Source organism: Brachyistius frenatus, unplaced genomic scaffold, assembly GCF_029030835.1.
Source record: "Brachyistius frenatus isolate BFR_SWC_R1_liver_20210118 unplaced genomic scaffold, ASM2903083v1 Contig_48, whole genome shotgun sequence".
In the NCBI taxonomy this organism is placed as follows: Eukaryota; Metazoa; Chordata; class Actinopteri; family Embiotocidae; genus Brachyistius; species Brachyistius frenatus.
The window spans coordinates 2,523,722-2,540,189 of record NW_027210647.1 but is presented as its reverse complement, the minus strand read 5'-3'; the positions used below and the strand labels follow the sequence as shown (position 1 = coordinate 2,540,189).

Sequence of the window (16,468 nt, the reverse complement as noted above, 5' to 3'; positions counted from 1 at the left end):
GAATGGGAACGCTGTGAATCCAGCTACGTGCAAATGTGCAAACACACAAGGAGCTGCACACAAACCTCTGAGCTGGTCAGCTCCCCCACAGAAATGGCCTGAGTTGACGGCTTTGTGATTTCTGGCTTCTCAGGAGCAACTGAGACAGAAAAAGGAAGGAAGGTAATTATTAAATCGTTATGCTTCACAGGAAGAAAAATGTGTTAACTCCAACATAGGAGCATAGACAAACACTTAACTTTCATATTTGTAGCCAAACCGACATCTCTGCTGACCTTGTTAATTAAGTGGAGCAGTAAATAACTTGCTTCACATTATTACCCCGTGATCTGGTCCACATGAGCTGATAAGGGTCAAATCACAAAGAAAAGGAAAAATAGCACCCCCTTCTCTGGCCCACACACAGCCACAGGTGGGAGTGTTCCCTCTTGTTTCTCTGCTTTATTCCGGAGCTCACGTTTTCTCATGCAAGGTCATCTTATCACCGCCTGCAGCTGTTACCTGCTTATGAAAGCAAACAGTAGATGGGTATTTCTCTTTCTGTCCCAATCCTTTGATTCTTAGTCTTTGTTGTAACTCTGTCCCCAAAAATGGTGTGACATTTCAATAGTCATTTATAGTTCTAAATATTTTACAATGCGGGAAGCCAATTGTAACACAGTAATTGAAATACATATGGAGGACGTGAATCCATTCACATGAATGAACATGTTCTTCCACAACCTTTTACATTCAGACTGACAAAGATTTTTAAGTGTAGACGGACAGTTTTGAATGTTTTTTTAAAAAAAAAAAAACGGGTAATGTACAGAAAAAGGACAGTAAAGATATTTTTGTTCTGTTGTAATGTGTTTTTCTTTGGCAGACAAATTGTTTTACTCTCTACTGCAGGGTTCACGAGAGAAATAAACCAGGCTATCACTGCTGGAGTTCAGCTCCCAGGAGACCTCATAACTCAGTCCCATTAAGTTAAAGCTGGAAAGACACACAATAATTCACCCCCAATGAGTCAAGTGGGCAAATGTGAACAAAGAATAATTGCTGGTTTGTGAGGCAGGCTGTTTTCTTCGTTCTGTGGGCAGTGAGTGCATCTAAAAAGGCCTTTGTCAAATATCACTCCATTTGAAGTATTGTTGAACACTGACTTCCCCATTCACAATTAAGAGCTTATTTTATGAGATCGCCTTAAACCTTGGTGCCACTGAAGGTTAATGGATAACTTGTAAACTGTGGAAAGCATGACTAAAGAAAGGGTTGTTTTTCTATTCTTCCAACACAAATCCTCCCTTCTTTACGGTGACTGATCAGTTCAATCCAAAATGGAAATGATTCCACTCATTTGAGTGCAAGCGCTGTGGGAGGGGCAGGGACACAGGGGCATGAACGCCGGTCAGCCCCTGGCACCTTGGTGATATATGTGGACTCTTATTAAGGAGAGATAAATGAGACATGACAGGTGTGATTGAACTATTCATCAATTGTGTCAAGAGTGATTAGATTGTGGTTAATTGACCTCTGGGGAACTTATCAAAAGAAACTGGTAACCTCAGGTATTGGAGAAGGCTCCAAAGTCCTTCATGTGAAAATATTAGTTAAATCTTCTTTATTCTTGATAAATGCAGACAATTGTGATAAATTGTGCTTAAAAATACAATTCATCTTTGTAGAGGTGCATGGTGTTGATGCCAGCATGAACGAAATGCAATCAGCAAACTGCATTACATGCATTAAGTACAATTAAGCCGCTTCTTAATCAAAGTGTGCATGAAGACACACACAGATCTCCCAGATTAAAGCCGTAAACCTTTAGTGACAGTGACAGCAACAACTCAAGTGAGAAATTCCATTCAGAAACAAGGGGCAAGTTTATGTGGGGTGTCTGGCTCTTTAACAAGGTAATGTTGAGGTCATACAATAGGCTCACTCACAGAAGACTTTGAGGTTAGTGATGGCTTCTCCGACTCCAGCGGGGCCAGCGGTGACCTGGCAGCAGAAGGCGAGCTCGTCAGATGTTTTAACGGAGGAGATGGTCAAGGTGAAGTCCTCTCCGATGGTGACCCGCCCTGTCAGAGGGGTGTCACTGTCGCTTTGTCCCTCGCCACTGACGGAGCGGAAAGCCACGCGTTTCCTGCCTCCCTGCTCCACCTGAATGGATGGATGGAAAGAAGAAAATAAAGGAAGAAGTTAGAAGAAACGTGAGGTGTGAGTGGAGGAGGAAAAATAAGACAAAAAATATAAGTAAGAAAAAGTAGGAGACCTAAATTATTCATTAAAAAATACATCTTTGACAGTGTATTCCCTGTTAAAATGTTCATAACAACTTGTCTGTAACAATTCTAAGTTCAATTTATTTGTCTGTGTACATATATTCAAATGTGGAAGAAAAATTATGTCTGGAAATGACTTACAATGAACCAGTCAACGATAGTGTTGCTTGATGATGTTGAGACGGTGTATGTGCAGAGCAGTTTGGCAGTCTCTCCTTTCAACACCTCCACTGTAGGAGCCACCTTCACAGTCACAGCCCCACTGCATACTGTAGAAGCAAACACACAAAGACATAAAAATAAGATTAAGGACCTTGAAAAATGCAACCAGAGATATTGGTTGTGTCAGAAATACGGGTTTTACAGATATACACGAGGATTAAATTTGATTATGTGGTGTCAATAGAAATGTGTTTAAAATACATTACGACATGACAGGTTGGCAGATAAACAAAAAACATTATATAACTTGGACTAGTTCAGTACTGTACAGTACACTGCCTCTCGAAGAAGGGTAGAAGGAAAGAAAATAGTCAGAAAAACAAATAATAAAACCACCATGACTTCAACTTGTCTGCATGTTATTAAATTGAGAGCCTCTGTGTTTGTTTAATACCCTCAGGGCTTCCGAGTCTTCAAACACTGAGTTACGAGAACCGGGGACGGCCGTGTGGCGTCCAGGAGGGACTTTGTCAGCACGCCTTTTCCTGCAGCGCCTCGAGCAGTTTGCACTCCTCACACACACATCAGCAACAAGAGGCTGTAGTCTATGATTAAACCACGTTTTTACAGCACAGTACCTCACCCTTGATACAGAATAACTTCTGTATCTTCTACAGCAATTAATTATCATCTTCAGTGTGTAAAATATACATAGTCTTGGCAAATAAAGGGATATTCCACCTGAGATCTATTAGAGTCGTTTGAGGGCAATTGCGATATTTCCGATGGTAACAGAAAATCAAAGCAAAAAAGTCAAAAAGTGTAAGTGTCAGGGTTAAAGATCTCAATCCATGATACAGCAGCCATTGTATACAAGAGTGGGAAACTATAAGTATCAGTACTCCTATAAAAACTATATGAAAGGGGTTAAAAACTATTAAGGGATGCTGGGGGAAGCTTTCAGGCCCATGTGACTGGCACTGTCAGTGTTCTCCATTCAATAAAGACACTAAGCTGCACATGTTGTCCCAGATTTCCATGGGAGAGTATGCAGAATGGATCCACAGTGGTTCCTGTGTGGATTGGAAACACACAATAGTTCTTTAAACTCTCTGCACATCCTAGCTGTGGAGACACAATGTAGCGACTAGATTGCACTGCAGAGAGGAGAGACTGGACACGAGGTAGGGGAAGGAGAATTGAAGGGGGGAACGGGGCTGTAATTCTGCTAATGAAGTCACTGCAGCAATCCAGTGTCATAAATCGTACGTTGCGGTAACACATGACGACACTTGAGTTCACTGGCTTTCGAGTGTAGGGCTCTAGTGCGTCAAAACGATGGACACCTGCAATGAAGGGAAAATGGTATTCACAGTAAATCATTGGCGTTACACAAGCCACTTCTTTCAAATTCACTGATCAACATCAACGGCCTTATTTCATAGCCCACTGAATGTGACATGCATGCATAATTTGGCAGCCTTGTATGAAAGACATGACTTCCCAAGCATACTTATATAAAATTAACTTTATGTCAGTAAAAGAAAACTAACTGGAATTGGTATTGATACGATACAGTACATTCACGGAGATAAAATACAACAAAATATCTTGTTAAATAAAATACATCAGTGAAGCTTCAGTAAACAGCCACTCAGCAACATTCCCAAATTTCTTCCTAATACTGCATATGCTACAAACATTCAGTATCACTAAATAAAAAAATAATAATAAAAAAAAAAAATCTACCCTGAAATCAATATTAAAAATGGGGACATACAGCACAGTGCATATTGCTAATGAACGACCCGGCTCCATATTCTGTACGATAACATAAATTAATCATGCCATCAATTTCTGGACTGCAAACTCTACAGTTGAATAATTTATTTGTTGTGAGAAAATGCCAAGAGTGGGGAGAGATGGACTTCTGGGAATCATAGCTCTTTGACAGGCTAGTTTTAATAACAGGGCAGAGAGATGCAGACGGGAAAGATGAAAGAGTGTTTGCTCAAAATGTCTAAAGAGAGATGAGAGGAGCTGAACGATGGCCACCTTGTTATCAGTCTGCTGTGAGGAGAGGAAGTAACGCATGAGAGGAGCGAGAAAGAGAGAGAGAGAGTACATATAGAGGAGATAATAGGGTGAACTGTCAAGAATACGCACTGTGGTTGCTGTGTTGCGGACGTGCGTTCGTGAGACACATTCCAGCGGGGTCAGATGTTGTGATTCACCATGACCCACAAACCACACGGGGGTTCAAAATTCTGTCGAGCGTTGACATTCAATGAAAAGATCCCTCTCCAGCGTTTTATTCCTTCACTTCCTCTTCATTTACTTTTTCACTTCCCTTGCCTCTATTTTTATCCCTTGTGTGTTTTAGCGTTCTCTTCAGCCTCGCACAGCATCCCTGTCGCTCTCTAAATATTTTTTGCTCTATCAGCTTAGCGACTCTCTAGCAATCCAACATTAGTTTTACAAACCGAGTCTCATGTTCGGAGTTTGGTAGAGGGATGTAGCCTAAAAAAATATATCCCCTGTTTCTGCGCCAACACAAACAGAGAGCCAGAGCAGGCAAGTGAACAAGAATGTGAGTAAATGAAGCGCTGCGCTTGTTGACGGCACTCAGGATTCAAGAGTCCCGTTGAGTGGTGCATGGGAAAAATACACACTCCACACACACACACACACCGCATTCAATCAAGTGACTGTCTGGCATATGCACAGAGAGCTCGAGTCTTGACTTGGTCAGATAACTTGGTATATGTCCATGCCAGCATGGTGGCTTGAGGGATGGTTGGTCAGTCCACCACTTTGGTCCAAGCTGAAATATCTCAACAACCGTTTGATGGATTGCGATGAAATATTGAGCAGACATTCAAGCTCCCCAGACGATGACTCTTTAGCTATGTTTCCATTACACGGTGCTGGCTCAGCTCGACTACGCTCGCTTTCGGGTTTTGGGGTGCTTTTTCTGGATTTTCCACTGCAGATAGTCGACTCTTCGGGCCTGATTTACCAAACGTTTGCATGTGTAAAATCACGTGCAAACTTCACACCGGCCCGCAAAAAAAAATTCCTAGCAGATTTACCAACGACGTGCAGGGAGGATTGCATCTTTCAAATGTGCAATTTAACACACGTTGTCCATTTTGCGTGTTTGCCTGAATGCATACGTAATATTGGGCGTTTCTGCTTGAAGGTGCAAAATACTGGGAGGGAAGATGCAAAGAGCACAATTTAGCACCTGCAACGATATTTACGAAACCTGAAAGTAGAAATAGGAGAAGTGATTGTGTGTGTATTTTAGTACAACTGAAAGGAACGTATTAATCAGATGCGCAAATCTGGAGAGACACGACTGCTCTTATTGTGGTGAGAAGGAGACGCAGGAAAACCAAACAATACGTAGAGAACGTGGTTTTACACCCGTGGAAACATTTTCGAGATGTCTGAAAATGAATCAGACATATCGTTTGTCAGCGATGACATTTCTGAGTTGTTGAATGAACTGAATGATGATTGACAGCCAATAACCAGGAGGAGCCACGACATACCAGCAATTAACAAACTTCTCCTATATAGCGTTTTGTTCTTGTTCTATTTCTATTTCTAAATTCAATGGGATCAGATTTCCTTTTCCTTTTGTGGTCGCTCTGTTTTCCATTGCTGGAATCACTTTAACACGCAAACCCCTCAATTAAATACAGCGATTAACACCTGGTTTCAATGACGCAATTACTCTTAGTAAATCACCCGCAAAACTGGTGCAAAAAAATGTGCAAACTTTTGGAAGGAACATGCAATTTAGTACTCGTTATTTGAGATCTTAGTAAATCAGGCCCTTAGTGTATAGTTGGTCGTCACAGCGATACCCTGTGACACTACCATGATGTCATGTGATGTGACACACACGGGAACGACGGATTACATCAAAGGGATGGTGTCTTGATGCTTGTGTCGCACAATGATGACTCTAGTGGCGATTCTTTCCGACCAATCAGTGGTCTGCAACGTTTTTACATCCGCTTTTAGTATCATCTCAGCTTACTTGGGACCTCGACGGAGGTGATACCAAAAAAAAGTACCCAGTACAATCCACAATTTTTGGCCAACGGAAAACCAGAAAAGGCGAGTTGAGACATACGATGTGGCGTAAAAGTACCTTTTCTGAATTTTGTTGAAAATTTTTTGTATTAAGTGTTTCAAAAACTATTGAAAGGATTTCCATTAAATTGGTACAGAAATCCATGGTGCCCAGAGGATGAAACCTTATTACTTTGGTGATCGTATAACTATTCAACCAGCGTCACCAGCAGGTCAAAGTTTTAATTTATCTTGTGAAATATCTCAACATCCACTGAATGGATTGGCAGACAATTTCCATCATATATTCAACTGCTGATGACTAGTGCAAGTCACACGATAGTGATTATAATTAACTTCCTTTGGAAACATTTTGGGTCATACATCATGTTAATTGTTCCACTACTGACACAATTTTGCCAAGTATAATGGCATTAAAACTGCTGAGCCCTCACTTTCCAAGCTGTTAAAAAACCCAACTTCTCTTTCTTTTGTTGCATAGTAATAGACAGCTACCATTATTCGAAACACTCTGTGAGGATGATTGAGTGATATTGGTGTCTGATAGGAAGCAACAATATGGTCTGAAAATGTCCATTTGTATCAAATCCTTCTCTCTTTTCCACCATCTTGCTCTGACCTGACTATGTCTCATTGATTTTATTCTTTGTCTTGCTCTCTCCCTTTTTTCTCTTTCAAATGCATCTTTTGGTGTCATTCACAATATGTTTTATGTCCAGAGCGATCAATCAGGCCGCTGCGCTGTGTTTTACACACGAGGCAGCTGGACAGACAGAGACAGGCAATTAAAGCATAATTAGGGAGTCCTCTGCCCAATCTGAGCCTGGAGCAGCATGTGTGTGTGCACAGGAGTGTTTGTGTATTTAGAGACGTGGGCTGTTGGCTGTCACTCTGTGTGTGTGTGTGTGTGTGTGTGTGTGTGTGTGTGTGTGTGTGTGTGTGTGTGTGTGTGTGTGTGTGTGTGTGTGTGTGTGTGTGTGTGTGTGTGTGTGTGTGTGTGTGAGAGAGAAAAAAAGAGAGTAGGGGGGGCTGTTGGAGGGAGGGACTGGCTACATGGGGGTCTCGTTAGCTGATGCAGGCCAGATAATCGGATTTAGCCAAAGAGAGGGAAAGTACGTGTGAGGTGGTGTGTGATGGGTACGTGACCAGGTAGAAAGACAGATGGGAACAAGACGGTCAGACTGTGACCTGTACACAGGCACAAACACACACACACACACACACACTCTCTTACAGTATATCTATAATGCATGTGTTATTTATGAGCAACTGAACCACCCCAAAAAGCTATGGTTAAGTACATTGTGTGTCGAAAAAAAATAAAAAATAAAATAAAAGATCCAAGACTGCAGTCAAAGCAGCATGGCAGAGTGGAGGAGACCCAGAGAGTCGTGTCAGTCCCACATCTACTGAAAAGTTAATGTGAAACCATCTTTAATACTCTCTGTGTTTTGCCTTTTTCTTCAAGTCGTCTCTCTGCCTGCATCTCTTTCCTTTTCACCCTCTCTCTCTTTTGTACACACCGACACACACACGCACACACACACACACACACACACACACACACACAAGCGGCTGCCCCTCATTATGAAAGGAACCAGCTGTATCCTCCCTCTCCTGTCCTCTTTTCCGCTCATGTTCTTGCCTCACCTACTGTCGAATTCTGGACATCAAACCAGGAGCCTCTTTCTCTCTTCGACTCTCCTCTTTTCATCCCTCATTCTCAAAGAGCATTCTTTAATACCCAGTGCTCAAACTTATTTGTGTGTCTTATCTGCGCATGTGTGAGTTGGAATACCAGAAGAAAAAAAAGGAGACCGAATAACAGCAGGAAAGATAGCAAAAGAAAGGAGCAAATAAATTAAGCCGGGGAGGGTGAAAGACGGCAAGAAAGAGGAACAAGAGACAGAGTTTGTGCAAAAAAAAACAGCCTTACCTACATGAGTCACCATCATTCACCAATTAGACCCTCTTTCTGAAGCCACCATAACCTTCCTTTTCTTTGATAGTGCCTGCTTGTCTCCCTGCTCAGGTGAAGAGTGATGGATGTTCTGGGTAACTCAATTCACTGTATACACCTAGATGATAGTGCTCGGGGTCCAGAAGTCTGTTAAATTTCAGTGGGCATGTCTCACAGAAATAGATCATAAAACTCTACACCAACACTGCGATAAGGAGTCTAAATAAGAAGTTCATGAAGACAGTGAAAAGCTGGCAAGGGCAAGAGGCGCGCAACGTGGTACCTGATGGATGAGCAATGTCGGTAGGTGTGTGTGTGTGTGTGTGTGTGTGTGTGTGTGTGTGTGTGTGTGTGTGTGTGTGTGTGTGTGTGTGTGTGTGTGTGTGTGTGTGTGTGTGTGTGTGTGTGTGTGTGTGTGTGTGTGTGTGTGTGTTTGTGTGAAATATGTGTGTAGCCCAAAACATCCACAGCCTCCAACAGGATTAGTGTGTTTGACTGTTGGCAAAGCAAACAGCGTCTGGCTGAATATAAGACTCGGCCTGAATGTCATAAGGACTGAGTCACCTACAGCAGCTCATCAGAAAACATCAGGGAACAAATTCATGTTATTTATTCCCCCTTTTCCACTGATCTGCAGCAGATCCAATATGTTTAAAACGATTTCTACATTACCTTATGTTTGGCTTTTCTGTTTCAATCTAACCACTGATATCAACGGCTGAATTTGTGAAAAAAAAAAAAAAATGCACAGCAGCTACCGAAGTGACATGCATACTGTAAATCATGACCTAGCTGTTGGCAAAACAATAGCCAGGGGGCATGTCCTCAAAAAAAGAGAGAGATATTTCTGATCTTATGAAACAATCTCTACTGAATCTTCTGTAGGTCAAGATTCTCACTTTTTATTACAAGGTAAAAATAAGAATGTAAAGTTACTTTAGAGTTCATTAAAAGAGGATATAGCCTAAAAGCTGTTACTTCTTTGATATGGTGGCCTCAATGTAAGAAAATGATTCACTGGGCTATAAACCTATTCCTACAAGAGGTAGCTGTAGTGCAAGTATAAATGTGGTTTCATTCTCACCATGTTACTGTAACCACAGATGTAAAGAAACTGTCTCACAGAAGTCAATCATTACACGCCACGCCAGTTGTGTATGCGAGTTCAGCTGTGGCAGTCGGGCATGGCAGAGTTCCTTCAGCTCCCTAATACTGATAATGCTTCAGACTGGATCGAACTCAAAACTCATGTTTACGGGCCTTTCACATTCACTCAGCGCTCACATTAGTCTGTCTTGCCCTGCTAGATGGGAACAGTTTGCTCTAGTCTGGAAATTCAGTTAGCTCAGTGAGTTTCAATTTGGCAGACAAACTCGATCCATCTCAGAAATTAACATGAGCCATGTGGATTGCAGAGAAATAACCTTAAAGAGGCTCTTCAGTGGGTAAAAGAAAGTGGTTTTCACTAAAGTGTCTACAACTATTCAGTGGTTGTGGCTGGACACCAGGTTTACACTGCATAAGCATAACACAAATTACATTCATGCAATTCTGCTGAATCATAGGGAAAAGTAACATTTTTGTCATGTATTTCCTTTTCCCTCTCAAAAGTTTAAGTAGGTGACAGTTACCACATGGTATATACAGAATGTGTGCCAAGTGTTGGGGTGTGTGTGTGTGTGTGTGTATGTGTGTGGTAGGCTGGGTCAGACTGCCAGTGTCGGGCTGGGTCCTTATAAGGCCTGGAGTCCATCAACGCCTGACTGATGAGACAAGAACAGGTGCAGCACGGGAACAGCAGCTGCTGCAAGAGAGCACACACCAGATAACCCCCCCACACACACACACACACACACACACACACACACACACACACACACACCAACAATGACTGCCACATAGAGAGAGGAGAGAGAGAGAGAGAGAGAGAGAGAGAGAGAGAGAGAGAGAGAGAGACAGACAGAGAGAGAGAGAGAGAGAGAGAGAGAGAGAGAGAGAGAGAGAGAGAGAGAGAGAGAGAGAGAGAGAGAGAGAGAGAGAGAGAGAGAGAGAGAGAAAGATTAAAATTTTTAAAAAAAATAATAAAAAAGCAAAGCAACACAATTTGTAGAAGTAAAACTTTTGGCAACCAAGGAGACCAAAAATAAAAACATACACATATTGTGCAAACCAGACAAGCAAGGATACACGACACACTCTTGTCTGTCTCCCTGGAAACTTCTAATGGGAAGTGTACCCATTCTAGATCCACGAATAGCAGACAAAGTGCTGCAATATCTGTTGGGTTCCTGCTAAGTGCTGACCTTTGAGGGAGAGTAGCTGGCGTGTAGAAGGATTTTACTAGTCATTATACGGACAGAAAGAATCAGCCAATCAGAGCCCTTGTTGTGGGCATGCACGTGCTTGTTGTCGTTGAGTTGTTGCTGCAGGGGTTGGTTCCACTGTGTCAATCATCCATGTGTGCGTTCAGAGACCAGTAGGTACGTTCGGGTGATACATAGTTCTGTGCTTTAAATGTTTGTTCATGTGTTAAGTATGTTTAGATAAGAATTGATCTGTATGAGCATAAAGTCCGCTAGCCGAATGCTAGTGCTAATCGCATTCTAACGCTTATTAAGCATTCGTTAATCAGAGGCCCGGGAAAGTCGGGTTATGGCTAAAACGGTGTGCACCCATAGTTAGCTGTATAAAAATGATCATGTCGTTCTGTAATGTAACCGTGAGTGGATGGTTTGCAGTTTACGTTCAAAGTTAAAACTGTATAGAGAAGCGATAGCCCTGCACTTTATTTCCGTTCGGTGTTACCAGTGTGCCCATTTTTCTTATGTTTCTGCTTTCTTGTAGAACCACACACACAATTATTCTTACACATTTAGACCTATCCACACACACACACACACACACACACACACACACACACACACACACACACACACACACACACACACACACACACACACACATTTATCAACATACACATTTTCAACACACACATTTTTACATAACCACTCCCACAATAATATTCAATCAAGAAAAAGATTGGAATCACATCTGCCTCTGCATTCTGACCGATGCACCACTTTGGTCACGCATCCCCAACCGGTTAAAGTTACAGTCGTCATATTATATCATCATTACAACTGGTATGTATCGGATGCTAATTAGAATCCAACTGTTGTTTACGATATCAATGGGATAGATTTACAGAGAGAAATCACCACAGAGAGAGAGAAAAAAATGGGACAGAGGACAGACACAATGCTGCAGTGGAAAGAGTTCATATATGACAAGAATAGCCATATAATCAACTAACAAATAATTTAAACAAATCTTTTAACACTAAAAAAAAAAAGTAACCATGTCCAGTTGCAAAAGCCATGAGAAACGTAATCCTTTTGCCCACTACATTGTGTGTCGCTCCAAACATCAGTAGGAATCTGATACTAATACCCCAACATACTGACAGTTTGAACGTGAGGTAAATCAACATAGAAACCAAACAAAATGTTCAAATCAATCGGAATAATTAAGATGGAATTCTGGTGGACAAACGTGGGTGACGACGAATGCACAGTGACTGCTGTGTGTTACTTCTGTGTTTGCCACTGTCTTGATTTGCTTTTGATGTTCCATGAGATTCCCTCTCATGTCCCCAAGTGGGACTGAAAAAGAATCTTCAAGTGTCTTCATAGAACATAGTTCCAGATGAACTGCCCCCTTGACAAATTCCATTTTATTTGCTTTATTTGTCATATAAAGTAGCCGTAATTATAATTTAGGGTGCAACGGTCTGTTATTGCATCGTCACCAAAGAAGGAATTTTAAGTTGATAGAAACTCTTAGATTGCTAAACAACTCTAAATAAACAAACTCAGTCAAGCAGCCAGGGTTTTGACTGTAATTAACTTCACACAAATCTGCAGAAATAAACCTTTTTGGAGGATTTGTTTTACTCAGAATTACACAGCAGCACAATTACAGCAAACAGAGATTCAGCCTCAGTCTTGTAAATCTTATCTGACCATTCACAAGCAAGTTAAAAGTCCCCGAATTCATAATTCCAGGTTAATAGCAGAGGTCTATTGTGCAACAAAGATGGTATCTGGGCCTCTAATTGAAGTCCAACACAATAACATGTTTAGGGCTGGTGTTTCATTGCTCGGTGAAACTGGGCGCCCTCATTTTTTTATGGATTGGCTGTGTTTTATGAGGGCGAGGTGTTATATCTGTTTGGGAGGAGAGGGTCTTGATTAAAGGTGAGATAGACGGATCCCGGATGTTCAGATACCACATGCTCCGCAATTACAGGATAAAGATAAAGATGGGCTTGTCTGTCTTCCTGTCTGGGCTTGTGCTGATGTACCACCCAAGTAGAAGTAAAATTCACACCTGGGACCCTGCAGCAACACACACACACACACACACACGCACACACGCACACACACACACACACACACACACACACACGCACACGCACACACAAACAGGTTGCAGCTGAAGGTCATCTGAGTGTAGCAGGTGAGACTTTTATTTTACTGCTTTTTTTTACTGACAGTAAAACTACCAGATAGTGTCTGTTCTGGATGGAAAACAGGAGGCATGGCAAAGGAGAGGCTAAAAATTGATTTAATGATATGTTAGATAAGAATCCTGTAAACTTTTACTGTAAAGTTTCTGTATTGCCTAAATACGTCTCCTCTCTCAGGCTGCAGTTTTATAGTTCGTATATCAACCTTCTTGCTTGAAATCCTTTTCATCTTTCGTGTCTGATGTGTAAAGCACGCTTTCAATGACGCCGAGGTGATTAGCACATAAAACACGTTTCACTTAATGTGGATTCAGAGGTCGAGTTTCATTTGAAACGAGTAAGGAGAAACATAGGACAGAGTAAGAAGGCGGGATCAAGGAAATTAGTTTAGAAGGTCTGATGTTCCCAGGGACTTGACGTTGACATAATGCAGCTGAGTCAAACACAAGGCTATTAGCAATTAGCCTGCGTTCGCATCTGTCTTCTCTACGGCCCAAAACCCTCCAATCTTAGCATCTGAGCATCCTACTCAGTGCTGTAAAATGCAGAGCCTCAAGTCTTTGCAAAGTTTGATGACTCTGGAAATGATGCCTGCCTTCACTTCTTTGTGCACGAGAGTGTCTGTTGTGTCAGGAGTGGAGGGCACGGAGGTAACATCACAGTGTGCGCAGTTGCGACAGATAAATCACAGCTTTACTAGTGTGTGTGTGTGTGTGTGTGTGTGTGTGTGTGTGTGTGTGTGTGTGTGTGTGTGTGTGTGTGTGTGTGTGTGTGTGTGTGTGTGTGTGTGTGTGTGTGTGTGTGTTGTGTCATCTCACGGCTGTTTAGGAGCTCGAGATAAACAATGTGAAGTGGTCGACAAGGTCGGCCCCTCGCACACTCTTTTGTCCACTGGGAGATTCCCCCTCGTTAGTCTTGCTGCTCTGGCAACGGGGTGAGAAGTCAACCCCATTCAAGCACGGGAGTTTGGAGCTCTGTGGTCAATGAGAGTGTTGGAAGGGGGTGTGTGGGGAGGTGGGGGTGTTTGTCCTCTCCGAGCATTAGCCGATGAGTCAGGAGGAGAAAATTTGGACAAGGATAGATGGTAGGTACAAGGAGACAAAAAAACAACCAAAAAAAAATAGAGCGTGAGCGAGTGGAATATGAATTTGTCTAGCTGACTTTGCAGTCGTCCGCCCTGTTCCGCAGAAATATACTAAAACAAAGCCAAGACATTATATATATAAGGAGATTATAAATAGAGCTATGAATACATGAGTCTTGTGAGTGTTAGTGCTGTGTAAGTGCTTTTGCAAAAGTAGCTTTGATATATCACCTCAGTGATAAACCAAAGGATTCTCTGAGTGTCCTTCCCCATTTGAGATTGCTGAGTAAAACTGAACTCATCTCTCACACAGAATATCTAGGTCATTTATAAAGCTAATATCATTTAGCTGACACAATCTGCTGCCATTATATCTCACTCCATTAACAGTGAGTTAGCACGACAATGGCCTAAATCTTGGCCCGATTAGAGCTTACATTTGGGACTTAATACAGTGGTGGCAACAAAATAATAAAAAAAAAAAAGGGACATGAAGGTGAAAGACATGCAAAATCAGATAAAAAATATCAAGTAGAATTTCATTACTTTTTGAATCAATGGGCACGAAACAGAGGGCCACCAATTACCGCAGTGTGTCTCCTCCTGGCTACCTTTCATTTTCAGAGGGAACTCAATTTGGTGAAAGGGTGGAAAGGAGAGAGGGGAGGGGTGTGTGTGTGTGTGTGTGTGTGTGTGTGTGTGTGTGTGTGTGTGTGTGTGTGTGTGTGTGTGTGTGTGTGTGTGTGTGTGTGTGTGTGTGTGTGTGTGTGTGTGTGTGTGTGTGTGTGTGTGTGTGTGTGTGTGTGTCCTGATCGACAGAGAGAACCTAATCAGTGGATGTCACTAAAGGGGCAGAGATGAGAAGGTGTTAATATTTAATGTTTTGAGGGCCCCCTGAATCTGGGCCTCCTTTCCCTCTTCCCCCTCTTCCTTCTATCACTCTGGCCTCAGGCACTCCAATTAACATACTGTGTCCTTTTCTCCCCCCTCTCTCCCGGTCCTTCTCGTTATTCCCCTCCTTCCTTGAAACACAGCCCCTGGCAAAAAAATATAACTTAAAAAAAGGATGAGATAGGAGCCACGAATGAAAGGATAGGCAGGGGAAAAAAAGAAATGACAAGGAGAGTTTGACTTGGATAGTGTTAAGCAGTGCGATGCAAAGTTTGGACGAGAACAAGTTGAGAAAGCTAGTGAACAGATGCAGGAGCAGAAGGAAGCAAACGTCCGCACAAGTATAAAAAACCAGAGAAAAGAAAAATGGGAGAGAAGCTCTTGCATATAGAGTTGGAATTGAAGCACAGAAGAATGATGAAGTGAGGGAAGGAGAGGGTCCCCTGAATGTTTTCGATTCCACTCTGCCTCTACCTATTTATCAAGGTAAATGGCTTGCTTTAATGGGCCAGAATAATATGCAGTGTTTGGCAGAAGCAATCTGCTTGCATATGTTGTCACTAATGTTGCTGGTGTGTCCATGATGGGGTATCCTAATGAGGTGCATTCAGTGATGAGAGAAGCAGTAAAGATTATAAATTGCTCACGGGACCCCGTAACGGCAGCCCTGGAAAGATGATGGATGAATGACAACATATTGACAATCCAGTGGGGCAAACTAGAGGATTATAAATGCTGTGTTTACGTAGGTGCCTCTACAGATTTTGACATAGGGGAGAGGTGTACAGCACCTCCTGTCACGTAGTATTTCATCCTGTCATATAATACTTTCATGAAGCTGGCTGACTCCCAAGAGACATATTTAACAATATGTCCTGAAATTAAACCCCTATAGACAAGCTCCATAAATGCTGGAGCCTATATTTCCCATAACATAACCACAACAATCTTTTCTTAAACCTCAGTGCATCGTGACTCCATGAATGCTCACAGCTTTTAACAGAGCTTTTCTGCAACATATTTGTAATGTTCAAGCACGAGAGCCAAAACACGATATAACGTCTATAACATGAAAACTGTTGAGTTTGAATGGAGCGCTGCACAATAATGTGCATGGAGCAGAGGAAATCAATAACATCTGCGGGTAAGTTACGTCCCTTTATTAACATCAACACCTGTGTTGGATACGTTGTTTTGACCATTGGTACGCGTGCATTTGTGATTTCATCATAGACTTGAGGGGAGGGTGAACATGAAATTTTATGTCACACTCGGAAAATCAGCAACGGAGCACCTTGAAGTGATTCAGAGAGCCTATGACAATGAAAAAAAATGAGACAGGCAAGGTGTTTTGGTGTTTCACTATGGGCACACGATGAATGTCCAAGACCGAAGTAGGCGCGTCGGGTGTGTGCTCACTGCTCATGTCTCAGGTCAATGGTGAATTTGCAAATGCAAACCTACCAATC

General features: G+C 42.1%; 1 protein-coding gene across 3 annotated transcripts in view; it reads right to left on the bottom strand.

Moving 5' to 3' along the window:
• The window catches only part of bcam (basal cell adhesion molecule (Lutheran blood group)), a 57,829-nt gene that overhangs the window by 15,891 nt on the left and 25,470 nt on the right, over positions 1–16,468 (bottom strand). For all 3 annotated transcript variants that reach the window (XM_069703865.1, XM_069703866.1, XM_069703867.1), the window contains exons 2-4: positions 2,409–2,536; positions 1,929–2,145; positions 66–139 (exon numbers count right to left, since the gene is read on the bottom strand). In XM_069703865.1, the coding sequence (XP_069559966.1) occupies positions 66–139; positions 1,929–2,145; positions 2,409–2,536 (419 nt within the window). The remainder of the gene's footprint in view (positions 1–65; positions 140–1,928; positions 2,146–2,408; positions 2,537–16,468) is intronic.